General features: G+C 41.9%; 1 protein-coding gene across 6 annotated transcripts in view; it reads right to left on the reverse strand.

Moving 5' to 3' along the window:
- The window catches only part of STAM (signal transducing adaptor molecule), a 238,911-nt gene that overhangs the window by 120,373 nt on the left and 91,908 nt on the right, over nt 1–26,630 (reverse strand). For all 6 annotated transcript variants that reach the window (XR_003941804.1, XM_030199525.1, XM_030199519.1 and 3 more), the window contains exons 6-7: nt 22,842–22,932; nt 12,083–12,275 (exon numbers count right to left, since the gene is read on the reverse strand). Coding sequence is in view for 5 of the 6 variants with exons in the window: in XM_030199525.1 (XP_030055385.1) it covers nt 12,083–12,275; nt 22,842–22,932 (284 nt within the window). In the remaining variant the exon portion in view is untranslated. The remainder of the gene's footprint in view (nt 1–12,082; nt 12,276–22,841; nt 22,933–26,630) is intronic.

The raw sequence follows: 26,630 nt of genomic DNA on the forward strand, positions 1-26,630 counted from the left end.
ATGCACGTGGGAAAGAGGAAGCCAAACCATAGTTTTGTGATTCAAGGTTCCACGTTAGGAATCACCACACAGGAAAAGGATCTAAGTCTTGTCGTTGACGATACACTGAAACCCTTTGCTCAGTGAGCAACAGCAGCTAAGAAAGTAAATAGAATGTTAGGAATTATTAGGAAAGGAATGGAAAACAAAACTGAGAATGTTAATGTCTTTTTATCGCTCCACGGTGCGACTGCACCTTGAATACTGTGTGCAGTTCTGGTCACCGCATTTCAAAAAAGAAACAGTAGAATTAGGAAGGACACAGAAAAGGGCATCAAAAATGATAAAGGGATGGGATGACTTCCCTGTGAGGAAAGACTAAAGTGGCTAGGGCTCTTCAGCTTGGAGAAGAGATGGCTGAGGGGAGATATGATAGAGGTTTATAAAATACTGAGTGGAGTGGAACAGGTAGATGTAAATCGCTTGTTTACTCTTTCCAAAAATACTAGGACTAGGGGGCACATGAAGAACCTAATAAGTAGTAAAGTTAAAATTAATTGGAGAAAATATTTCTTCACTCAGCGAGTAATTAAACTCTTGAATTCATTGCTAGTGAATGTAGTAAAAGCAGTTAGCGTAGCATGGTTTAAAAAAGGTTTGGATAATTTCCTAAAAGACAAGTCCATAAGCCATTATTAAGATGGGAAAATCCACTGCATATTCTAGGATAAACAGCATAAAATCTGTTTTGCTGTACTGGGAACTTGCCAGGTACTTGTCAACTGCATTGGCCATTGTTGGAAACAGGATACTCCAGAGAATACCCTTGCTGATCACCTCTAGGATCCAATGATTTGAGGTGATATGGGCCCAATCACAGATAGACAACCTGCCCCTTACCAGCACCACTTCTAAAGGGCCTGGCACCCCTCATTGGGCAGGTCGGGTTGCTCCGTCCCCAATGGAGGGGAGTCACCGTTTTTTTTGGGACCACGAAAGGAGACTGGCTTAAAGGGTCTACCTGAACCCAAGGCCAGGGGCTAGGGGCCATGAGCGGCAAGCAAGTCTAAAGCGGTCTACTCCCCTGAAGCTGTACCTAGCAGCTGAGAACCTCTGGGAGCTCTTTCATCTCAGCTCAGGACACAGAGAGGCTGCACCTCCCCCATAACCTTCACCAACAAAAAGGTTCTCCCCAAACAGCAAGCACTCTGTAAAGGGCAGCTGACTGAGAAGCTTCTTGGAGGCCACATCCGCAAACCAATGATGTCACAGCTAGCACTAATCCACTAGAGGCAGCCACTGACCAGGAGGAAAGACGGACCAAATTAATAAAGAAAGTCCATCAGGAAGGCTGTGTCAAACCCTAGACAACAAACTTCCAAAGTCTCCAGGAGCTGCTGCAGATAACACAACATGGCCCTGGCCACACAGCCACCACAGAAACAGCCTGAATGCCAGACACTCCAAAAGGAAAAAGCAAGGCAAAACTGCTGCCCCACCCGCTTCTCGTGAAGTTCATGGAGAACCAAACCCCCCTGGCATGGGAAGAGCTGTCTTTTTTTTTTTTTGTTACATTTGTACCCCGCGCTTTCCCACTCCTGGCAGGCTCAATGTGGCAGGCAATGGAGGGTTAAGTGACTTGCCCAGAGTCACAAGGAGCTGCCTGTGCCGGGAATCGAACTTAGTTCCTCAGTTTCCCAGGACCAAAGTCCACCACCCTAACCACTAGGCCACTCCTCCACTCTTCTTGGTGACTGCCATGACCAATGTGTCCACCCTGGGGTACATCCAGTTAAGTCTCAGAGAGAAAGGTATACAGATACAGGGCCCTCGCCTTCTTGACAGCCCCATCAAGGAACTCCCATTCCACCAAGCATCATACAAGTGAGGGCCTTGTGAAGAGGAAAATGCTTCAGGGGCCCCACAATGCCCTCCAAAAGGGGATCCCCTTCCAAGAAATCCACAGTGAGAGCCTTGAGCATCCCCAGGGCCTCTGTGACCTTGTCAATAAAATGAGAAAGCTCTTCCCAATGGAAGAGTCGGATATGGGAACGCTCCTCTTCCTCCTCCCTTGGAGGAGAATCCTCCTAAAAATCAGAATCTAAAAGGAACTGGGAGTACAAGAGATCCTCCAGATCCCCTGGGGTCCTTGCAGCTTCATCAGAAAGCTCCCGATCACCACTGCAGCATTTGGCACCTGGAACAGAGCTCTGGCCAGAAACCTCTAGACCCCTAGGGACCCGCCTCTGCCAGCAGGCTTGCTTAACCATTTGGGCTAAGTTCTGGAGCCAAATAGAGCCTGGGGGCCCTACAGGGACCCCCTTCCACAGGCAGACCCGGGATGGGTGGCAGAAATATTCTCTCCATTTGTCCAAGCCCCAATGGGGACTGGGAACTCTCCTGCTGCAGTAAAGCAGCAGTAGCCAAAAAAAATAAAAATAAAATGAGGAGCTCATAATGGCCACTGTTCCCACTGAAGATATCAGGACTGCGAGTCCTGACTTAAGGGCAGAGAGAGTGATAGTTGGTTCTGTCAGCCCTCTCTGTGGCCATTTCCAAAATCAGAAACGGCCTATCGCAGGAGGGGCAGACAGAGCCAGCAGCTGTGTAAGCTGCCAGCCCTTGCAGACTGTGCAGCATCTGCCAGCAGGCATATCCAGCCACATGTCAGACCTGCTTCTCTACTCAGGCTGACTTTGACCAGGGGCACCAACGTCTCCGCCATCCCCCTGCAGGTGTGCCCTGCAGAGGACTTTTTTTTCTTCTTTTTAAGGCAATCAAGCCTTTTTTTTCTTTATTCAAATAGAATTATTCCCTTGCAACCACAGAAAGGCAGTATATCAAATCTCATCCCCTTTCCCTGGAACAAAGCTAAACCAGGCAGTGCCAAATTATTTATTTTTTTAAAGCCTGGGAGCTGCAGGGGAGCCAGGGGGAAACACCACCCGAACAGGGTGTACAGGCTACGATATTGGGAGGGGGGATGAGGACCCTGCCCCTCCAGCCACATCTTGCCCAGTGGACACTAGAAAGCATGACCTGAGGCAGCTGAGTGCAGTTTCACACTCAACCAAGTCTGGACAGGGGGTCAGGTAACTTGGGAGCGGCTGTCAGGCTCAACCTCAATGTGCGGCTTTAACAAGCAGAGAGGGGAGCTAGGCTAAGGACCAGGAGCATCAGCCTGAACAACTCGCAATCTACTAGAGGTAGAGAACAATACTGGAGACTTTCCTGACCAACAGCAGGTTATACCAGTGAGTTCACTGGAAAAGACCAGTTTCTTCTCTACCTCTGACTGTAGAAGGGAATAACACCCACTGGTTTAGAATGGTGCAGCTAGATGACAAGGATTTTTATTTTATTTATTTGATACTTGTATCCAACATTATGCAAATTGCAATATTCAGTTCAATGTGGCTTACAGTAGTGGTACACCCAATCAAGTAGATACATACAAAGAGTAACATCAAGAGTTAAAAACATCACCGATAAGCAGTAAGAACAAATTGGTCATTAAGTTATGACAGCTGCATGAAACAGCTAATGTAGGAACTTATTGAAAAGGAAAGCCTTCAAGAATTTACGGACGGTCAGGTAGTTATTGAGATGCCTTATTTTCCCTGGAATAGAATTTCACCGTTTAGGGCCTAAATGAGAGAAATCTCTAGTTAAGTGAATGTTTGTATTTGATATCTTTGTAGCTAGGGAAGTGTAGAATGAGGTAATCCCTTGCAGTTGGAATCGAGTTTCAAGCTGGAAGATCAATCAAGTCACAGCATATAGTCTGGAGCCATCCCATAAATAATCATGTAGATAAATGTACAGGTTTTGAAAATAATTCTAGCTCTGATAGGAAGCCAATGCAGTCTAATAAGAAGTGGAGACACCCTTTCAAATTTACAGACATTGTGAACCAGTCTGGAAGAAGTATTTAAAGTAGCTTGTAATTTTCATTTTAGCAGTTCTTTATTCCCTAAATAGGTAGCACTGCAGTAATCTAACTGTGATAGTACCAGTGTTTGAACGAGTGAACAGAAAGTATTGGCTGGAAAGAAAGTTTTAAAAGCCTTAGCAATCACAGAGTTGACCTGGTTCTCACAATTCAAGTGTTGATTGACAATAACCCTTAATATTTTTAATTTAGTCTGTAAAGGGCTTATGTATCCTATAAGAGATGATAGGAACTTAGTTTTTTCTCTATTTAGTTTAAGGTGAAAAGCAGAAACCCAGTTCTCCATTAGGTCCAGGATTTTCTGAATGGTGTCTTAAGATACTCTGGATTTGCATATCAAATGATAGATAAATGGTGACATCATCTGCGTATATAAATGAGTTGAGTTCTTTGATTTCAAGGAGCTGACCCAATGGTTCCATCATTATATAAAAAGAGCAGAGGAGAAATAGAAGAACCTTGAGGCACTCCATAGTTTGGGAACCAAGCTGAGGATGTGGTTCCTGACATTTTAACTTGATATGATCTAGACTTAAGGAAACCCATAAACCAATTGTGGATGTTTATGTCATCTAGTAATGTAGATACTATGTTATGATCTACGACATCAAAAGCACTTGACATATCAAATTGTAGGATAACATTTTTTTTTATTTTGTTACCAGTGCTCACAGCTCTTCTAAATTTGTATAGAAGTTGTCATGAGCACTGTTTCTGTGCTGTAGTTTGGTCTAAACCAAGACTGTGAACTATATAACAAGGAAAAATGTACACTTTTCCTGATACTTTTAACAATAGTCAAATAAGAGGAATTTTTTTTTTCATTCCAAGAATAGTTAAGCTCTGGAACTCACTTCCAGAGGATGTGGTAACAGCAGTCACTGTATCTAGGTTTAAAAAAAGGTTTGGACAAGTTCCAGGAGGAAAAGTCCATAGTCTTTATTGGGATGGATATGGGGGAAGCCACTGCTTGCCCCGGGATTGGTAAGATGGAATGTTACTACTAATTGGGTTTCTGTCAGGTACTTGCAACCTGGTTTGGTCACTGTTGGAAGCAGGATACAAGGGCTAGATGGACCACTGGTCTGACCCAGTATGACTATTCTTATGTCCTTATATTTCTAACCAATAAAAGTAAACATGGTTATTGCAGATATCTGATGGACTCTATGTAAAAAATTATGAAACTGAGAAAGCCTTTATAAAAAGAAATATCAATTACATGTGTCATGGAAAGTTGAGTCGTCATTTATCTTGTTTGGAGTGCTATCTGCCAAGGCAAAACAAATCCAACTATAATATCAAATACCAAATATATGGTACTCATGAATCCTAGAGATAAACTACAGATCGCCATTCTAGCCAAAAAGATGTACTCCCTCCCCTAGTAAAACACAAATTCCTAAAAAAAGCAAGCAAAAAAAAACCTTTGAGTATGTCATCAGAAAGTTATTTTTGTCAAGTAATTAAGCACCATAAAGCCATCCCTCAGGCTGTATACCTCTGGCAATCTTTCCAGATTAGGATCATGGTATATTGTAAAAACAAATCCCCTATAAAAATAGGCAACACTGTAAATGACTTGCTCATCCACGCTTGTGTGCCTCAGACAACATATCTAGAGGTTCATTTTCAAAGAGCCTAGACTTACAAAGTTACACAGGTTACTATGTAACTTTGTAAGTCTGTGTGCTTTGGAAATGAGCACCCTAGTCGAGTGGGGAGAAATCTAGACATTTTGCAACGTCACTAATGAAGACAGAAAAAAGTAGTTCACCTTCACTGGTGTTCACTCTATTGACTACCACACTGAGCTTTTCTGCTGAAGAAGCTCCCCATCCAGTTAACAGCTTTTTCTATACTACTTTCATACTGGACAGTTTTTGTTCTTCAATTTTCTATCCAGAGTGGTTTGAAAGTTTTAAGTAGGCCCAGGCAACAAACATCTCTGATCTAGCACTCTGGTCACCTCACCAAAAAAACTCAAAACACTCTTTTCAAGTTTGACAATGTCTCCCTCTAATAGGTTCAAATTCTTTCAGTGCCTCTAATTTATTCAATTCAATGTGCCACAGTTTCCACTGCTGAAGTTACATAGGTCTGTGGAGAAATTAGATTTTACCTGCTAATTTGCTTTCCTTTAGTCCCTCCGGACCGGACCAGGATTGGACTGATGAGTTGTGCTCGCCTACCAGCAGGTGGAGACTGAGAAAAACTCTGACTCTAGAGAGCCAATAGGAGCCCTGGCCATGTGACCTTAGCCTCAGTATTTGAATAAGAAAGAAAGAAAGAAAGAAAGAAAGAAAGAAAGAAAGAAAGAAAGAAAGAAAGAAAGAAAGAAAGAAAGAAAGAAAGACCTTCTGTGCCGTATGGAATCCTAGCAGCCACAAAGCACTCGGCAATGCCAAGTATCAGAGCTCACCAGCAGCTCTCACCAGAGAAGTGGTATGGCTCGATTTGTATTACAGCTCACCAGCAACTCTCACCAGAGAAGTGGTATGGCTCACTTGTACTATAGCTCACCAGCAACTCTCACCAGAGAAGTGGTATGGCTCACTTGTCTTATAGCTCACCAGCAACTCTCACCAGAGAAGTGGTATGGCTCACTTGTCTTATAGCTCACCAGCAACTCTCACCAGAGAAGTGGTATGGCCAACTTAAGATTTTATATATATTCCATCAACTGAGCTCACCAGCAACTCACCAGAAAAGTGGTAAGTCATATTTAAGGTTTTATAGATATTCCAGCAACTGAGCTCAGCAACAACTGTCACCAGAGAAGAGGTATGGCGTATTTAAGGTTTTATATATAGATTCTAGCAACTGAGCTCACCAGCAACCACCAGAGAAGTGGTATGGACCACGTAAAGTTTTGTATATATATAGTATTGTTCCACGAATCGTAAAGGAATGAATACACTTCCTACTTAATAAAAGAAGCTGAAGAGTTGAGAGAACATGGGAGGGGCCTGGTCCGGTCCGGAGGGACTAAAGGAAAGCAAATTAGCAGGTAAGATCTAATTTCTCCTTCCTTAGCGTCCCTTCGGACCGGACCAGGATTGGACTGATGGGAAGTACCAAAGCAGTAATCTGAAGGGAGGGACCCTATGAAAACTGCAGAGAAATATTCATGCTGCATAGGCCACCTGGCGACAACTACCATGTAGTGTGTCCCAATGAGCAAAATAAAATGAAACTAGGACTAAGTTGCCACCTTACCAATGTGCACCGAGAGCACCAAAAATCGCTGTACTAAGAACAGAGCCCGCTTCTGAAGTTGCAGAATATGTTGTAATACGCTGTGGAACTGCCCTCTCAGTGAGAAGAGAAATAGAAATTCTCATTTCCTTGATCCGTTGAGATATAGCGGGTTAGAAACAATCAAACCCTTACGCCAACTGGCTAGAAGGACAAAACCAATAAGAAAAAACCGATTGGGAAAGGTGAAAACTCTAAACTACAGCAGACTGAAAAGAAGTTACCAACCGTAGAAGTATTCCACACATAGATCTACTTGCTGCAATGGCTACTAGGAAACACTGCTTGAAGAGGAAAACTTTATAGAAAAAGTTATGGCTACTAGAAAACAGTGGTTTAAGAGAAAGACCTTAAAGAAAAAACAATGGCTACTAGAAAACAGAGCTTTAAGAGGAAAAACCTTAAAGGACACCAGAAGAAAAAACAGCCCAAAAAAAGGACCTACGAGAGCTGAAAGATTAAGATTGTGATTTGAATAGAATTTCGGCCTGTCAGGCGAAGGAAACTAAGAACCTTAAAGTAAACGAGAATTTCCAAAAAAAACTGCAATCTGCAGGAGAAGAGAAAAGAGAGTAATCCTTTAATGAAAACCAACAAAAAATGAACCGCCGCATAGAAAGAACTACTGAAGCACAGCCAAAACCGATGACCAAATAAAGCCTGATATGGAAGAAAGATGGAATTGTTCTTTTTTTTTTTTAAATATAAGACAACACCTAGTGAGTTGACGGAAGAAACGCATATAGAAGGTTGAAAAAAAAATCCCTGCTGAACGATGGCATCTATCCCTGTCTCCGTCAAGACTGCTGCTGAACAGAAGAAGCAAGAAATGTTTGTGAGCCTGAAGGCAAAAAGAGATAGCCCTGAAGCGTCGCAGTGAGGAAGTAAGGCTGAAAAGATCAGAGTCCATTCACCTGAATGCAGGGTGAGACAACTAAGAAAAAATGACTACAAACTCAAGAGTATACTCTTAACTCCTCCATGGCGGAAGACATAACCCATTGCCATGGCAAAGACAAACATAGCTCTCTCCGCCTTGTTTATCAGTAGGGAAAACAAAATTCACCCGAAGGTAAACGAATTGCTGTGGTCCCCCAGAAAAAAATATATACAAACAAGCTTCTGCCAAAAAATGTACTGCACGAAGCATCCCTATGATGGAACTAAGGTTCTTGAGATAACTAGATGACACTTAAATAGCGCGATTGATGACCCTGAGATTCCCAATAGGATGAAGGAAAATTCCTTCCTGGGAACTAGAAAGTAAAATTGCATTCTGCAGAATAGAGCGAGGAAATGGCCGAAGGCCCAAGGACACCAAGAAAAATATAAACTGGGATGTTTGCAGAGGAGACAAAAGACTCTGCGCCAACCTGACTCAACAAAGAGAAAATTAGAGATATCTGATGAGAGATCAAATGAGAGGCCTGGCTACAATCACCACCCAACCTACAGACTGTAAGAAATGCAACACCCGGTGCCTGACCTGAGAGCTCTGCTGATAAGACTTTCTCCAATTAGGCAGTCGTCTAGGAAAGGATGAAATGACCCTGAGAGCGAGATGAACATCCTCTTAGATCTATAATAGAACGAAAGAGAGACGCGAGACCGAAGAGGCAAGAAAACTGGTAATGAGGACCTTCTCATCATCCTCGTATCATGGTCATTACTCCTCCTGTACTGAGATGTACTGAGATGTACCGACCCACACACATTAGAGATGAATGTGGTACTTGCAACCTGGACTGACCCCAACTAAGAACAGGATGCTGGGCTTGATGGGCTCTTAGACTTTCCCCGTATGACAATACTCATGCACTAATAGCAAAAAAGCACAGAAAGTGAAAGAATCCACTTCCAATTGAAAGGAAGGTCTGGAGTGAGGGCGCATAGAATGAAAATGAAAGGATCACCATATGTTGAGCCTGGACTGGGACACACTGTCCCTTTATTTTACCGGATCGCCCCAATCCTCGTATCATGTCATGCCTCCTTCCTTACTGAGATGTACAGAGATGAACAGACGCACACTCACAAGATATGAATGTGGTATTTGCAACCAGGATTGACCCCGTCTGAAAACAGGATGGGGACTCTTGGCCTTTCCCAGTATGGCAACACTTATGCCCTTATGGCAAAAAAATGCACATAAAAAGAGAGAGGAAGAATAAAATAAAAATGAAAAGGAACAGACTTGGAAATACCTATTACGGAAAAAGGTGGTGAATTTGTGCCACAGGAGACAAGACTGTACCTCACGTCAAGAAAGCTTGAAATAAGATCCTAAAAGCTGTAAGGAAGAGAAAGGGATAGCAGACGTTATGGATGGTCATACCGGACAAACCAGAATGTTTACCATGTACCCAGACTGAATAGATAGAGGAAACAAAAATACAAGTAGATGGCGTGAGGACCTCTCACTATCCTTAAGTGGAAGAAAATGCAAATTACTGATAACCTTACTCCCTAAGTGGACATATATCTTGTAAATACTAGAAAAAAACTAAGAAGAAACATGATAGACTCCAAGACAGTTGGAAAGTAGAGAAGACGTGAATAAAGCATGTCTTCTAAAGCCGCTGAGAAAACTGGGTGCTCGGTAGACAGGACTGAGACTCTTAGAATATGAGAACCATCTGAACCATGTAGCCTATGCAGCTGGCCTCTGCTATGCCAAAGAGAACGCATAGACATGAAAGAAAATTGCAAAGTATCCTACGATGGACTATCAGACAATGTATTTCGATGCACATGGCACCTGAACCAGATAGCCTATGCCATAGAAAATGCTTGTTATGTTCTTAAAACACTGTATAACATCATAGCCATGGAGGGAAATGCTTGAAAAGAACTAAAATATTATGGACAGATTTGTAAAGTACCAATCAATTGACTCTTAGACAAGGAATGAGAAAGACACCAACTGACGTACACTGGACCCCCATAAAAGAGCGCTAGACAAGAGCGAAGACCTTTCATCCAAACATCACACACATGGGAAAGGAATAGGAAAATGGTATTGTGGAGCTGAGATACAATTTAATTCGCCCCATAGTCCAGAACAGAGAAGTCCCGACTGAGCTGCACTTTGAATCGGAGCCTTGCCAACAACAGAGAAAACGTCAACTGAGCTGCACTTCAATTCACAACATTGCTAGCAACAAAAAAGTCCCCGACGGAGAAAAACAGAGGGAAAAAACAAAATGAGCGCCATTCGCATCGCAGCATTTTTTTTTTTTTATATACAGCTTGAAAAATACAAGTAAAAATTAATTGCCCAACTACCGGAGAAACAATATCTCCGTTCCATTGCACAAACAGCCAAACACAGTAAGAGCAGAAAGACGCTGCCACGTCAAGGGAAATTGCAGCTGCAGGCAAAAAAAAAATGGCAGCGAAGCGCGCCAAAAGGAGAAGAAGAAAGCTCGGGGGAGAAAAACACTGACCGGAGAGACGAAGAAGCAGGAAATCCGTGCCGCCGAAAACAGATACCCTCCGATGCCGCGCAAAACATGGTTTAGCCTGTGGCCCGACAGGAACTGGCAATACAGCTCCCGAGCTATTCTGACCCATCCAAGAGCGAGCGCACGCTTAAACAGTTCGCGCCTCTTTTTTTTTTTTTTTTTTTACAACTACTGCCGCTAACAACGCCAGATAACCGAGGAAAATAATTAAGGTCACAGACGCTGTCTTTTCTTTTTTTTTTTTATTAAACAGCTCAGCCAGAAAAGAAAATAAAGCCTGTTCAAACAGAAAAAGACAGAAGAGCTGCCTGCTCGTTATAAGCCTGGGGAAAGCAAAAGCTACTTTCTTTAAATTCCTTTCAATAAAATTAATTCTTTTTCTTTTAATTGATTTAACTCTTTAAAAGCAGCTGCCTATTAAAAGTGGCTGCCTCTCCCAAAGACGGTACACCTTTCCAGAGAAAGGGACGGCCCTTCCCAGCTAAGCAAGGGAGATGGGGAGGAAGGGGGGTGGACTCGAGACACCCGAGTTTAACACCCCAGAGGCTGTCAAAGAAAGAAAAGAAACCCTGTCAAGCCTCTAATTACGATTCCAGGCACAGAAGAAGTATTATAAATATATCTGGAATATCTTATAGAGAAAAAGAGAGAGAGAGAGACTAATGGGCTCCACTCCTACCTGCTGAGAGACTGAGAAAATACTGAGGCTAAGGTCACATGGCCAGGGCTCTATTGGCTCTCTACAGTCAGAGTTTTTCTCAGTCTCCACCTGCTGGTAGGCGAGCACAACCCATCAGTCCAATCCTGGTCCGGTCCGGAGGGACGCTAAGGAAACATAATTTACCTCCTTTAGTTTCTACTTTTGTGAAGGACACATGCATTCTCTAGTATCCATAGTCAAGTTGATTAGAACTATGATAAGTACAATCAACATCATCTCAACAGGGAATACTTCCATTACATTAAAGTACCTCCTCTTCTGTAAACAGTTTGACAATTTGACAAGTCTTTCTCTGTATTCTTCCTAAGTAGATTTCTTTCCCCTTCTTCTATATACACTAAGGAAAAGTATTTACAATTTCTGCCTTTTTTTTGTTCCTTTGAAATAATTAAAAAAAAAATCTCTATTCTACTGTGAAAAACAAATTACTCCTCCCCACATTTAAAAATCTCACCAGCCTAAGAAACCACCATGAATTACATCCAGTATAGCAGCTTGGAAGAACAGAACACTTATCAGCTGACTCTAGTACAAGCCACCACATGACAGCACATGTCATGTTCTACATTAATAAGTTTGTCAACAGAAAAAAATGAAGTAGCTGGTTAGAAAAAGATACCATTAGAAGGCCAACAAATGTTTCATAACATGAGTTATCAGGACTACAGAGGTTCCTTCCTGAGACAATGTCAAAAAAAAATAGCTCACCTGTCATCAAGTATAGTAATTAGTTCCCCAGCTTTAAACGTTAGTTCATTATCTTCAGCAGCTTCAAAGTCATAGATTGCTCGGACTTTTCGGCCTTCTGATTTGTGATTAATTAAGAGACCAGAAGTAGTTGGATAAAGACTGGGTAGTGCTGATTGCTGTTGCCTTTGTTCTTTTAGTGATAATTCAATAGCTGTAAAATATGGAGACATACATAAAAAATTATAAAACACATACGCACAGCTGTACCTCTCTAGGAATGAAAAAATATGAGTTATTTTTAGAGTAAATTTATAATTACTGAAAAACTAGCATATTTAATAAATTAAGAAACTGTGAAGACTGACCAAACCTATGATGATGCTTAAAGATCAAATTAATTCACCAAAACATACTGCTTTAAAATGGCTAAGGACGATACATGTCATGTAGAGTTTAACATATTGGGCCAGATTCTACATATGGTGCTTGAAAAATCCACGCAGAACAAATTTCTGCTTAAGTCTATTCTATAAGCAGCACCTATATTTAGGCACGGTATACAGAATATGCTTAATTGATATCCCAGTGCCTAGAACTATGCACATCCATTTCTACCAAAGAAAATGTGGCGTAAATCAGTGTGTATATTTAGGAGCAGAGGGGCATATTATATAACAGTGTGGGTAAAATTTGGAACGCCCATGAAATGCTCATTTCCCTGCCCATAACCACACCCCTTTTTTGGCTGCGCGCATTAGAATTTAGGTGCTCTGCGTTACAGAATACACTTAGCAAGTTGTGTGTGTAAATTCTAATTATTGCCAATCAGTGCTCATTATTACTCGTTAAATGCTATCAACACCAATTAGCTTAAGCCAATTAAGTTATGCGTGTTACAGAATATGCTTGGATTTCAGCACGGAACACTAGGCGTGATATATAGAATCCGGGGGATTGTGCATAAAGGAAAAGGTTTCTTTTACTCATCACTGCTTTGCTGTTGAAATGGAATTTATTAAAATCCAACTGTTAAACTACCTATGAAAAATATCTACCCTGGTTGAGGAATGGTTATTTAAGATATTGAAATGGAACAAAATGACATCTTTCAATACAAAAAGGTTAAACTCTGATGAATATATCCACTGAACAGTTTCTAGAACTGGGGGCAACTTTAAACACCACCTGTATCTGCAACTCTTGTATGCAGACTTTACATTGATCTTCAAAGGGAAAAAAATTCTCTTTAAAAATTAACTCAGGAAAAATGCAAACACAAATCTGCACTTGCTATTTATGCTGGTACTACTTTTGTGCTAATTTTCTCATGATTGAAAACCTTTAAAAATAGTAATAATAATAGCAATACATAATTTTTATATACTGCCAGCACCAATAGTTTTAGACAGCTCTTCAATATGAAAAAAAACAAAAACTTACATCATTCTAAAATTACAGTCCAACAGCCTTACACATTTTCTTATAAGTTGAAGACAATAATACAGATGAAACTGCTAAAAAATTCAATTTACTGAACTGTGATAATCAATAGGATCTAGTTGCAAACCCCACTTGTAAAAAAAAGATAGATAAATTGGACTCATTTCATATGGGATTTTAAGAGAGACAAAGGGCTCTTTTTACAAAGCTGTGCTACAATTAGCGGCGAGCTGAATGCGAAGAAGCCCATGGGAATAGAATGGGCTTCTTTGCATTTAGAGGGTCTTTTACCCAAGTAGCACTAACACTTCTGGCTCACGCTACAAATCAGCTGGCGTTAAACACCGAGATATCCATAGGAATATAATAGGCATCTCAGCGTTTAGTGCCAGCTGATTTATAGTGCGAGCTAAAAATGCTAGTGCTGCTTTGTAAAAGACCCCCCTTAGCATGCAACTAATCGGTAGTCCAACTTTGTAAAAGGAGCTCAAAGAATTTTAAACTCAACATGAGCAGAAATAGGTAACCAGTGTAACCCTTTAAAATTTTATATTTACAGAATATGACCCTAGCCACAATATTCTGTATTAGCAAGATGATTTACTGACTTTTTTGTTAATACCCATGTACAATATATTACAATAGTACAATTGTCCAAAAATACAAGAACATGAACAATTTTCTGTAAATCATAAAGAGAAAAATTAGATCATATTTGACGTTTATGTTTATTGGTAGCTTATTATACCGCCACTTCTTAAAAAGAAAGTTGCAATGGTTAACAAGTTAAAAACACAAGAAGAAAAAAAAGAAAGGAACTCCAATTTTAAACAGAAACGGAGCTATCACTCAGCAGTCACAGGCATACTGTAAGACAAAAGGAGAGAAAGGTCTCCCGCAAAAGTCTGAGAAATGATACAACAAACTTGAGCTTCGGAGTAGAAGAAAAAGTGGGATGTTTGACCACGGAAACCAAAGACTGGAGAGATGGATTCTTCAAGAAACAAACGTTTATTAAATTAAAAGACTCGACACAAACGCTGTGTTTCGGCCGCTAGGCCTGCATCAGGAGTCAATAGATGGAGAGCATCTGATGCACAGTTGTTGTAGAATATTGAATGGTGTCAAAAAAGTCATTGACAATTGAGTCTTTTTTCGCAAAAGGTCTTTCTAAAGACCGACTTTTTTGACACCATTCAATATTCTACATCTTCGCATCAGATGCTCTCCATCTATTGTGACTCCTGATGCAGGCCTAGCGGCCGAAACACAGCGTTTGTGTCGAGTCTTTTAATTTAATAAACATTTGTTTCTTGAAGAATCCATCTCTCCAGTCTTTGGTTTCCGTGGTCAAACATCCCACTTTTTCTTCTACTCTGTGGCTCTCCGTGGGACGTCTGAGTTCTCTGCCTTAGGCGGATTATCCTGGACAACAAACTTGGGCTTCACCATTCAATGCTGAATCTAACACTACTCTCCGACTATGAAAAGTAGAGATAACAGCAGCTTTTTAACTAGATTGGAGAAAACTGATGTTGTTCAAGCGCACATGGTTCAGAATAAGGTATCTTTAAAAAATATTGGCAAAATGTTAAAATTAGAACTTTCCAATAGAGAGGTTATGGTAACTGGCAGTTGGACATACTAAAATTATTGGACTGGTGACTGCTGTAAGATGTTGGAGCCTCTGAAGTAAAATCTGACAGGGGCAGAAAAACAAAGATCAGGACTTCAGAAATAGGAACCATCAGTACTGGACTGATTTTGCCGCCAAGAAGAACCTTGAAAATGGCTGTAATCTCTAAAAGAAATAAAAATGACCTGCTTTAATAATCTGTAAGAACAAAGGCTACATGAAAGGGGCTCAATTCCCCTAGTGAGAGAGATTAAATCTTCACTAATCTTTGTAATAAGTGCTGTTGATCAAGTTTAGCAAGAGCTTCCCGCTCAAGCGAACACGTTTATGGAGAAATTAGATTTTACTTGCTAATTTTCTTCCTTTAGTTCCACCAGTTCAGTCCAGGAAGTGCGGGTTGAGTCCACTGATCAGCAGAGAGAGACACAAAACTATTCAATTGTGCTCTGCTCCGATCCCATAACTTGGTATTTTAAGTAAGAAAGCAGCAGCATCTTTATAGGCATAATTATGAATAAACCTTCATTCCCAAAGAGAATATTTTATTTATTTATTTGTTGCATTTGTATCCCACATTTTCCCACCCATTTGCAGGCTCAATGTGGCTTACAATGTTCCGTCATGGCATTCGCCATTCCGGAGTGTAAATTACAATTGGTATTACATAAAGAACATGGATGACAAAATAGTATTAAGCAATCAGGTAAGAGAGAAAATCAGAATATTAAGTAATATAGTAAACTTATAACAGAAAAAGCATCAAAAGATTCAACAAGAACTTAACCTTCAGGCAGGCAAACTACAGCACTTCAATCTGTGTCTCTGAGGAAGGGAGGGAAATTGGAACGATCTGGTGAGACAAAAGGAAAGAATATTAGCAGGTAAGATCTAATTTCTCTTCTTTTTAGAATCCACTAGATCAGTCTAGGAAGTGTACACACAGCAGTACTCTGTCACAGAGTCAGGAATAGTGAGCCCTTGGGCCACTGCCAGCGACCGGCAGCAGCAGGCGAACTACCCAAACAGGGAATGAGGCTGAAAACAGATAGGGCTGGTACAAGCAGGACTGGAACTGAAGCTGAAAGCAGGCAGGAACAACAGGACTGGAGCTGAAGCTGAAGGCTGGCAGGTCTGGAGCTGAAGGCTGGCAGGACTGGAACAACAGGACTGGAGCTGAAGCTGTAGGCAGGCAGGGCTGGAACATCAGGACTGGAGCTGAAGCTCTAGGCAGGAAGGCCTGGAAAAAGCAGGACTGGAGCTGAAGCTGTAGGCAGGAAGGCCTGGAAAAAGCAGGACTGGAGCTGAAGCTGTAGGCAGGAAGGCCTGGAAAAAGCAGGACTGGAGCTGAAGCTGTAGGCAGGAAGGCCTGGAAAAAGCAGGACTGGAGCTGAAGCAGAAAGCAGGCAGGGCTGAAGTAAGCAGGACTGGCACACGCAGGACTGGAACAGACTTTGAGGGCAGGCAGTACTTGGAGCAAGCAAGAAAGAAGTACAAGAAGCACACGCAGACAAAAACTCGTCTGAAGACTATTGTTGCAAAGACAAACCAGGAAGGTTTCAAGGCGCTTTATAAAGGCATTTACTGATGATGTCACGAGTAAGAGTGAGGCTTGGCAGCAGAAACACCAGGGCGAGACTTGGCTGCAAGAACACCAGGGCGAGGCTTGGCTGCAAGAACACCAAAGTGAGGCTTGGCTGCAAGAACAACAAAGCAAGGCTGGAATGTTGGAACATCAGAATAGGACTGGAATGATCTCTGGAACAGTTTGGGAAATGGAGAAAGCAGTGCACAGCAGCAACAGGGCCTGGTAACCAGGAGGAGAGGTGAGTGTAGGCATGGGATACAGCCACAACCGTGAAATATTGGATTCAGGGACCCCCATCAAAAGTACAAAAGCTCTAAAGGTAGCCTCTTCACAAGCAGCGACATCTTGACGATAATGTCTTTAAAAAGTATGGCGAGACAACCATGTTGCCACTTTGCAATAATTCCACAAGGAGGCTGCTCTAAGCTCTGCCTAGGACATTGCAACTCCCCTTGTAGCCCTTGTAGAATGCACCTTTATTGAAAAGGGAGGCTGCTTGCCCACAAGTAAATATGGTGAAGAAATCATCTCCTTCAACCAGCATGCTACTGTCACCTTAGAGGCAGCCTACCCTTGTTGGTTCTTCCCAAATAAAACAAATAACTTATCAGTTCTTTGAAAATCATTAGTCTCTTCTAGATATCAAGGCTCTTCAAACATCCAAAAATCTCAAGGATGAAATTTTACGCCATAATCCTCCCTACGAAAAGGAAGGAAGCACCAGAGTTTGATTTAAGAGAAAAGATGTGACTACCTTTGGGAAGAAGGTAGTGGCGTACCTAGCATTTTTGACACCCGGGACCGATCATTTTTTAACACCCCCTCCTCTATATGAAAATATTATTTTTAGTAATAATCCACGAGTCACACAAGGGTGTGTCTAGGAAAGGCAGCATCTTAAAACATTGCAGTGAGCACTAGAACTAGAACATTGTAAAACTAAACAAGACATTAGTAAAAATGATCCTGCCAACAGAAAACCATGTCTTTTTCACAAACAGAGAAGAACACAGATACAACCTCACCAAGTACAGAATAAGTAACCACAAACTAAAATAGAAATAAGTAGACAAAAATTAAACTGAACCCCCAAGAGGCCAGATTCCGCATACAATGCAACACCACAGAAACACTGATGCATGTCTAGTACTGTGCAAAATATAAAGATAGCAGATGTAAATTTGAAAAAAACTGACAAATACCAATCACCACTTTACAAATTAACAAATAGAAATAAAACAAAAAATAGAAAATAAGATAATACCATTTTATTGGACTAATACATTTTTCAATTAGCTTTCAGAGGCCAAAACCTCCTTCCTCTGATCAGTACAGTATACTGTTGTTACGGTCCTGTCCTGACCTAAGGATGGATGTTCTGGTCTCTGAAAGTTAGTCAAAAATGTATTAAAATTAGTTCCCCCCCCCCCTCACTTCCCTTTGATCTGGCATCACTCTCACTCCTTTCTCAACCCCCTTTTCCCATTTCCCTGTCATCGTTTTCCTTTCTCTCTCCACCACCCTTTCCCCTTAGGTCTGGCATCGCTCTCTCCACCCCCTCTTCCCCTTAGATCTGGCATCGCTCTCTCCACCCCCTCTTCCCCTTAGATCTGGCATCACATCCTCCTCTTTCCACTCCCCTTTCCCTTTTGGTCAGGCTAGCATCACTCTCCCTCACCCCCCCCCCCCCCGACTAGTGTGGTATCGCTCTCCCCCTCCTCACTCCATGCCCGCTCCACTCCTGCAGGCCTCCAAGTTTCCAGGCCCGCCAGCAGCGTCAGCGATGAAAGTGCTGCCTTCAACCTGCCCCGGAAGTGTCCTCTATACAGCTTCCCATGTAGGCAGGACGCTGTACAGAGAAGGCTTCCGGGGCTGGCCGAAGGCAGCGCTTACATTACTGATGCTGCCGGAGGCCTTGAAGTTTAAAGACCTGCAGGGCGGGGTGGGCGTGGAGCAAGGAAGGGGAGAGCGATATCGTACTAGTCGGGGGGGGGGGGGGGGTGAAGACGTACATGGCAGCACCGCACTAGTCTGGGGGGGGGGGGAGATGTCCACGACAGCACCCCCAAACAACCTGCACCTGGGGTGGGCCTCCCCCACTGCCCCACCCTCGGTACGCCACTGGAAGGAAGGAAGGAAGGAAGGAACAGTATGAATTCAGACTCCAGCTTCCGTGAAGTAAAAAATGGATCCCTAAAGGAAGGCACTTGCAAATCAGAAATTCAGCACGCCAAAGAGATTGTCACCAAAAAACCTGTCTTCAATGTAAGATCCTTAACCGTAGCCCTTTTTAGTGGTTCAAAGAGGACTTTCTGGAGAGCCTCGAGGACTAGATTCAAACTCCGTTGCAGACAAACTGACTTAATTGGCAGCTGGAGCCAGTTAACCCCTTTTAGTAAAACAAATCATATCAGCATGAGAGGCTAAGGAGGTGTTCTCTAGCCAGCACCTAAAACAAGTCAGCACTGTGATCTGGACCTTCAAGGAACCCAGGGCAAAATGTTTCCTGCAGAAAACTCAGAATTTGAGGCAGAAATGTCTGGTCTGGAAGAAGAACTTGCTCTGAACAACAACTTTCAAAGGTTCTCCAAACCCTAACATATGCTACTGACATTGAATTCTTCCTAGCCTGCAAAGAGCGGTAATGACCATCTCCGAATAACCTTTATGTCTCAATTTTGACCTCTCTATTACAGTGTTTAATCCTACTGGCTCAAGAGAATTAAGTTGAAAAATCCATCTCTGTTCCTTTGGACGTAGTACCTTCTTGAAATCTCCCCCGTGCACATTAGGTATCAATCTATTGATAACCCAACATTATAACTGTGCAAAGGAATACTGTTTGTATAAACAATGTTGCAATCAAGGGTGCCTCAAATTCCTGTGTGTCAATACAACACATAAAACCCCCCACTGATGCACATTTGGACTATGATGAAAGCCGGTAGTTATGACCATCATGAGGTTTATGAAATTCTATACATTCAAACATGTTGCAAAAGCTTAATTGATGACATTTAGAATTAAACACTGTAATGGAGTTGGTGGAATAATGGAAACTAGTTTGTACAAGGCAAGATTTGTTTGCATTGGCTGGTCATTTTTTGTACCTTTGGACACCGCCATTCTTATTTCCCCAATGCTGCAAGTCCTGTTTTGCTTTGTTTTTCCATGTTTTCAGTTTTGTGCTGTTTTGATTTACTTAATTCATTTCATTTTTTGTAGTTGGTATTTCCTTGATGAAGCTTCGGTTAAATGGGGGCCCTTATCAGGAGTACTACTATGCTACAAGCGTCCAATGAGAATGAATACTCTTTGAATTGGATTCATCTGCAGCTTTGGTGAATTTTGATTTTACTGGAAAAGCTAAGTGTTATATCTTTCTTATTATGCACACTAATCAATTATAGACATTTTGGTACTAAATATATAAAAATAGATTTTATTAGGAACTGATTTTTGTGGAAGCAAGGCTTTGCTAGACCCAGGACATGCAACCATAGGCAATAAAATGAGATGGGCCATAGCCTCATCACAAGTTTGCCCAAAACAGCACTAGCAATTAGAGAGCATGGGGGCAGGGCTGAGAAATGACCTGCCTGATTCCTCCAACCAAAAGGATATTCCGCTGCCCCTGCGTGCAACTGCAAACGTGCACCAAAATATTTGTACTTTGCTATGCAGTTTCTTTAAGGGCTAGGAGAATTAATAATGCCAATCTTTTTAATTTCCCTTCGTCCAAGGGTAAGGAGAGACAAGTATTTCAGAAGACCTTAGCATTCCAAGCTGCTAGATATCGAAAGGACCTTATAAGAATTTTTCTACCTTTTCAGTCTTATTTGTCTTTCAGGTTAAGAGAATATTATTTCAGAAATTTGTAATGCAGAATGAATTGTAGTTTTTGACCCCCCCCCCCCCCCCCCCACCCCGGGTGACTACTGTTCTGGCTCTTTGATTGTGACCTGCTTGGATATAAGACTAGAAGATAAGATAACCTAAAATGAAACTACAACCCACCCCTGAACAGGATGGGCTGAAAATCCCAACCCTTAAACAAAGCAATAAGACTAACTTCATTAATGAGTAAAAATCTAAGGCACCTCAGGAAAAGGTTGAAAAATCTTCTACTGAACACTACAACAACCTTGACAGAAATCCACAGACAGAGGTCTACTGAAAGAAAAGGAATACATCCTGAGCTCCCTTAGGGCCAGACCAACAGCAGCTAGTGCTAAACCAAAAACAATTACAAAGCAATCCCTGAGACTGACCAAATCAGGTGATAAGGGAACTTACTCTTGCAGAAAAGTGAGCATTTCTGAAGTTAAAAACAATATTTAGTACACAGAACTTTCACATTCTTTTACCTCAACAGCACAGTACTGCCTGGACAATTACAAAATGTCTCCTGCACCATGAAAAGGAGAGAGCATTCCCTCTTCAGCACCACAGACTAGCAAAAAAATCCAGCAACAGAGCACCATGCGCCCCTTCCCCCCCAAAAATTACCAGTCTGTGAAACTCACTAAGTGAACAGCGCGATGATATAGGGCCTCCCTTACAATGGTGTGAAGCTTGTTGAGCAAACGGTGTAATAACACGAGTCCCTTTTTACAGCCCAGAATTAGGGACATTTGGGCTTGGTTTCTAGCAGAGCCCAGTGGTGCAGGCTAAATGACTATAGAGCAAATTACAGTGGTAATGCTAAAACATGGCTGAAGATCCGAGCTCCTTAAGGTAAACATCTCCCTTCAAATGTAGAGTAAGATACTCAACAATCAGCACTTAAACCTTGTAAACTTCCAATAGCATCATCCGCCTTGCTAACAGATTATCTTTTTTTTTTTGTCTTCTTCTAAGGAATAAAAAATTAGCTATGTCTCACAACTTCAAGTCTGTCTTATGAAAGATAAGCATCAGTGGGAGAATGGAGGAGGAGGAGAGAAAAGCTCAAACTCCTCTGAGCAAAAAGCCAATTTTCTTCTTTCCTCATTTTTAATAGAGCTGAGAACAAAAAGGCACTCCAACTATGTCATCCTCTTCTTTTTTTTTTTTTACCACTCCAGGAGCTGCAGGCTAGATTGTTATCTATGTGCTGAATACAGAGAAATACTGAGCATTCTAAGGCTGCATGGTACCCTTGAGAGTAAATCACACACAACTACTCTATTTTCTCTGTCTCCATCTGCTGGTCGACAGACATAACCCACAGGCTCTGGACTACTCTGGTGAGGAGGCTAAGGAAAGACATAATTAGCTGTAGAGACCATATTTCAAACCATCATAGTAGTATGCCTCTTCCTCTGCCTAGGAGATGCTTCTATTCCACGTTCCCAAAAGGATAGTAAAGTACATCCTTTTACAGTGTCTGCACTACCATTTTTCTCTGCGCCAAGTAGAATGAAGATGAGACATGGAGATAGAGGAACAGGTCAGACATTCAAAGGAGAGTAAATGCAGAAGGATCAGACAGGGTGCAAAAGGAGAAGAAAGAAAAAAATAAAGAGAGTAGAGAATAGAAGATTGATTATGAAAGGGAGTGTTAAAAACATCAAATTTCATGCTCAAGCCTACACTGTGGCAAAACTCAAATCTTAGAGGCATGAGGAGAGGAAACCATAGAACACACAGGGAGAGGAGACTGTAGAATAAGGCCTGTTAGTGATGCAGGCAGGAAAAACTGGACAGATTCAGCAGACTAGAAAGTCTGCTAATTGTCTCTATTTCAGCAAAATGCAGGACACAAATGGTACATTATACAGGAGGAGAAAAACAAAATAAGAAACAGATAGGAAAGAAAGGATATAGTGAACACAGATGTAAAAGGAAAGAAAATTTTATTGAGATGAGTAAAACAAAGTATAGGAATTTAGCTTTAAAGTAAATGATTATAAAGGTGGCTGACAAAATGAAAATCAATGTATTAAAAGATTTTTTAAATTCAGATTGAAGCCTGTATTAGATCATATATACACTGAAACCTGAAAGACAACATGCACAATCGTTCTATATACTGGAAGGAAACTAAGACAGGATTAACCCAAAGTACTACACTTTGGGAAACCTCAGAAAAGTGTTTAGCTAAATATTTATAATTCTCCAATTTGCATACTCACCTTTTGCTATATCCTCCTCTTCTTTTTTACTAGCTACTGTACCAGGGTCCTTAGCTACCAGCGCTGGACTTGCTTTTGCTTGTTCTGCAGCCTAATGAATCACAGAAAGAAAACTTAGCAGCAGCAAAGGTACTTCAGCATTGTATACTGTAAACATAAAACTATGTCAAAGCACAAAACAGTTGTATAAGTATACTGTATTGGAATACCCTGCAAAAAAAAAAAAAAAAAAAAAAAAGATTTAAAGTTTCTAAGCAATTTGATGTTTAGAAAAATCTAACTGCAGGCAACCATAGGAAGATGACAACCCAAAAGAGAGAGAAAGAACAAGTGGCTGAAGAAAAATGCCAATGAATAAGGATTCAGTTACACAAAGCTTATAGACCAGACGATGGGGCAATATATTTAACATATAGGCTCTGTGACTGTCCTGCTTATTTTCAAAGGAGAAGGGCGCCCATCTTCCGACACAAATCGGGAGATGGGCGTCCTTCTCCTAAGGTCGCCCAAATCGGCATAATTGAAAGCCGATTTTGGGCGTCCTCAACTGCTTTCCGTCGCAGGGATGACCAAAGTTCAAGGGGGCGTGTCGGCAGTGTACAGAAGGCGGGACGGGGGCGTGGTTAACAGATGGGCATCCTCGGCCAATAATGGAAAAAAGAAGGGCGTCCCTGACGAGCATTTGGCCGACTTTACTTGGCCCATTTTTTTCCACAACCAAGCATCAAAAAGGTGCCCGAACTGACCAGATGACCACCGGAGAGAATCAGGGATGACCTCCCCTGACTTCACCAGTGGTCACTAACCACCTCCCACCCTGAAAAAACCACTTTAAAAAAAAAAAAAAAAAAAGACAAAAGTTTTTGAAGAGTATGTCCTTCGCTATGCCTCCGTCCCTGCAATGGCAGTTGAGGACGTCCTTCCCTGTGACGGCAGTTGAGGACGTCCAAAATGTGGATGTTTATGTGAGAAGGACATCAATATGCCTCCGACACCCTTTTTATTCATTTACTTGGATTTTGGATCACAAGTAGCAGCAGTGGGATTTGAACCGGCCACCTCTGGATTGCAAGACCAGTGCTCTAACCACTAGGCCACGCCTCCACTCCACTCCCTTGAAATTTGGCCATCCCTGTGTGTGTGTGTGTGTGTGGGGGGGGGGGGGGGCAGGTATGTGTGTGTCAGCGGAGGCATAACGAAGGCCTGGACATCTTTCTTTCAAACATTTTCCACGTCCTCAACTACCCCCCACAGGGATGGCCAAATTTCAAGTAGAGTGGAGGAGTGGCAGAGTGGCCTAGTGGTTAGAGCACTGGTCTTGCAATCTAGAGGTGGCCAGTTCAAATCCCACTACTGCAACTTGTGATCCAAAATCCAAATAAATAAAGGGGGTGTCGGAGGCATAGCAGGCATGGATGTCCTTCTCACAAACATCCACATTTTGGACGTCCTCAACTGCCGTCGCAGGGAAGGATGTCCTTTAACTGCCGTCGCTTCCCCTCCTTAGGAAGGAAATCGTGTGCAAATGAGCTAACAGCGAGCAGCTCATTTGCATGCAATTTCCTTCATGCATGCCTGTTCCTTTCCGGATCGGTAAGGGAAGGGCTTTTTCCATTCAGTTAGTGGGACCAGTGCACTACAAATGCTGGCTCCTTCCACGACCAAATGGCTTGGATTTGGTCGTTTCTGCGATGGGCGTCCTCGCTTTCCATTATCGCCGAAAACCAGGGACGACCATCTCTAAGGTCGACCTAAATTTCATGATTTGGGCATCCCCGACCGTATTATCAAAATGAAAGATGGACATCCATCTTGTTTCGATAATACAGGTTGCCCCGCCCCTTTACAGGGCCGTCCTTAGAGATGGGAACCCTTAGAGATGGGCGCCCCCGTTCGATTATCCCCCTCTGTGTAAGTTAATGGACAGCAGTGATGAAAAGTTTAAGCTGCCTGCTTCACAAGGTAGCAGAAAAACACAAATAAGAAAAAATTAAAAATACTAACATGATGAACCCTACTACTAAGAAAGGGAAACAGTGGAAAATGATCAAACATTTGTAATTTTCCATGATTTCTGCTGTTTTTTTTTTTTTTTTTTTAAACATTGAGGGTTAGACTTTCAAGAGTCAAGGAAAATATAGGTAAAAGCATAACAGCAAAATGAAACTTCAATTTGGGGGTATGATAATATGGGGGATTACAGTAAATGGAGTGTAAAATGAAAAAAATGATGTATTAGTTCTACATGGTGGAATCCTGGCATTGCATTTGTTAACACAATATTTGTTTGGTTTCTTCTTATATGTTTATATGTGAAATTAAAAAGAAAATAAAACAACGTGCAAGAAGCCTACAGGTCTGTTTGTATCCCCGTTTCCAAGTAACTCATCTTTTGCCTAAGCCAGGGTTTAATTTCCTGCAATTACAAGAAAAATCTCCACAAAAATAATTGTACAAGCAGGTTTGTCTGGTCTCCGAGGACTAAATTTAAAAACTGGATGTAAGTCCTACAGCGTTTTGTTTTGGTTTTTTGCATAGGTTTTTCTTTGCATGTTTGATTTTCTTGTTATATATATATATATATATGTTTTGTTTTTTTTTAATTACAGAAGGTACAGGAAAGTGAAGCCACATGCAAAACAACCTTGTCTCAAACTTGGCAAGCAAAACTCACAGGTTTTCCTTTCTTTTGACCAGTTCAAAAATATGACTTTATATTGCTACATTTTTTGAAAGGATTTACCAAGAATTAGTCTATTTATGTGATCAGCATCAATGTTGATCTTATAACTCCCAGTGCATCATTTTCACACTCACCGCTTTGGTGGCAAACCATGGTTAACTGGCACTGTGCATCAAGTTCTCCGAGTCCTCTCTTCAATAATTCAGAGCAGCCACACTTGCTCTCTGCTTGGACTTATGCAGCAAGGCTCACACTGATACATGCACAGGCTAGCTGCACGTGGAGGTCACCACACACGTGCGCCAGTAGATCAGGTGACCTCTGATGCTGCTGGCCTGCATGTGTGTCAGTGTGAGCCTTGCTGCATCAGTCCAAGCAGAGAGCAAGTGAGGCTGCACTGAATTATTGAAGGGAGGAGATGACGGTACACGGACATCTTGTTAGGCAGGTAGTCACCGAGAGGCTTGTACACTCCCATGGGACCCTGCACAAACTCTCTCTCCATGCCGACGGGATCATCGCGGACCTGAAGGAGATTCCAGCAGGATCCCCATGGACTCCGCAGGATTCCTGCAAACCCTGTACCTCTCAACCATGGAACACCTGGGAAGCAGCGTTGGCACAGCAGTTGAAAAACATGGTTTTAGAAACAGGCTGTATAGAGGGTGGAGTCTATCACACACAGGTTCGCTGATATTGAAGTAATCTAAAGATGGAATTACCACTATTATCCTTTGGAGCTTTGATAGACTTCAGCAACCCAAAAACATCTGCCCTAGCTTAGCCTCCTCTTGTAGTGAGAAAGATGCCTTCTTCTCCATCTTTTGTATGAATCTGGGATATGAGTTGTTCTCATATGGACATTGAGTATTTCACAGAATTTTCTTGTTGTGTGAAATCTTCTATAACAGTCTGGGAATGCGTTGAGCAAGAAAATGGAGGAAGAAAGGAATGGTCTTCTTGTGATTTCAAATCTGACAAAGTTAAGAAAGAAATTACTGGATCCTGACAAGATTCTACTCCTCTTTGCAATGGAGTAAACTCAGTGGATTGAGAGGACAAAGGTGCAAATTTCTCCACTCGATGTTTATTTTAAACTCTGGAAT

The sequence above is a fragment of the Microcaecilia unicolor genome, chromosome 1, assembly GCF_901765095.1.
Source record: "Microcaecilia unicolor chromosome 1, aMicUni1.1, whole genome shotgun sequence".
In the NCBI taxonomy this organism is placed as follows: Eukaryota; Metazoa; Chordata; class Amphibia; order Gymnophiona; family Siphonopidae; genus Microcaecilia; species Microcaecilia unicolor.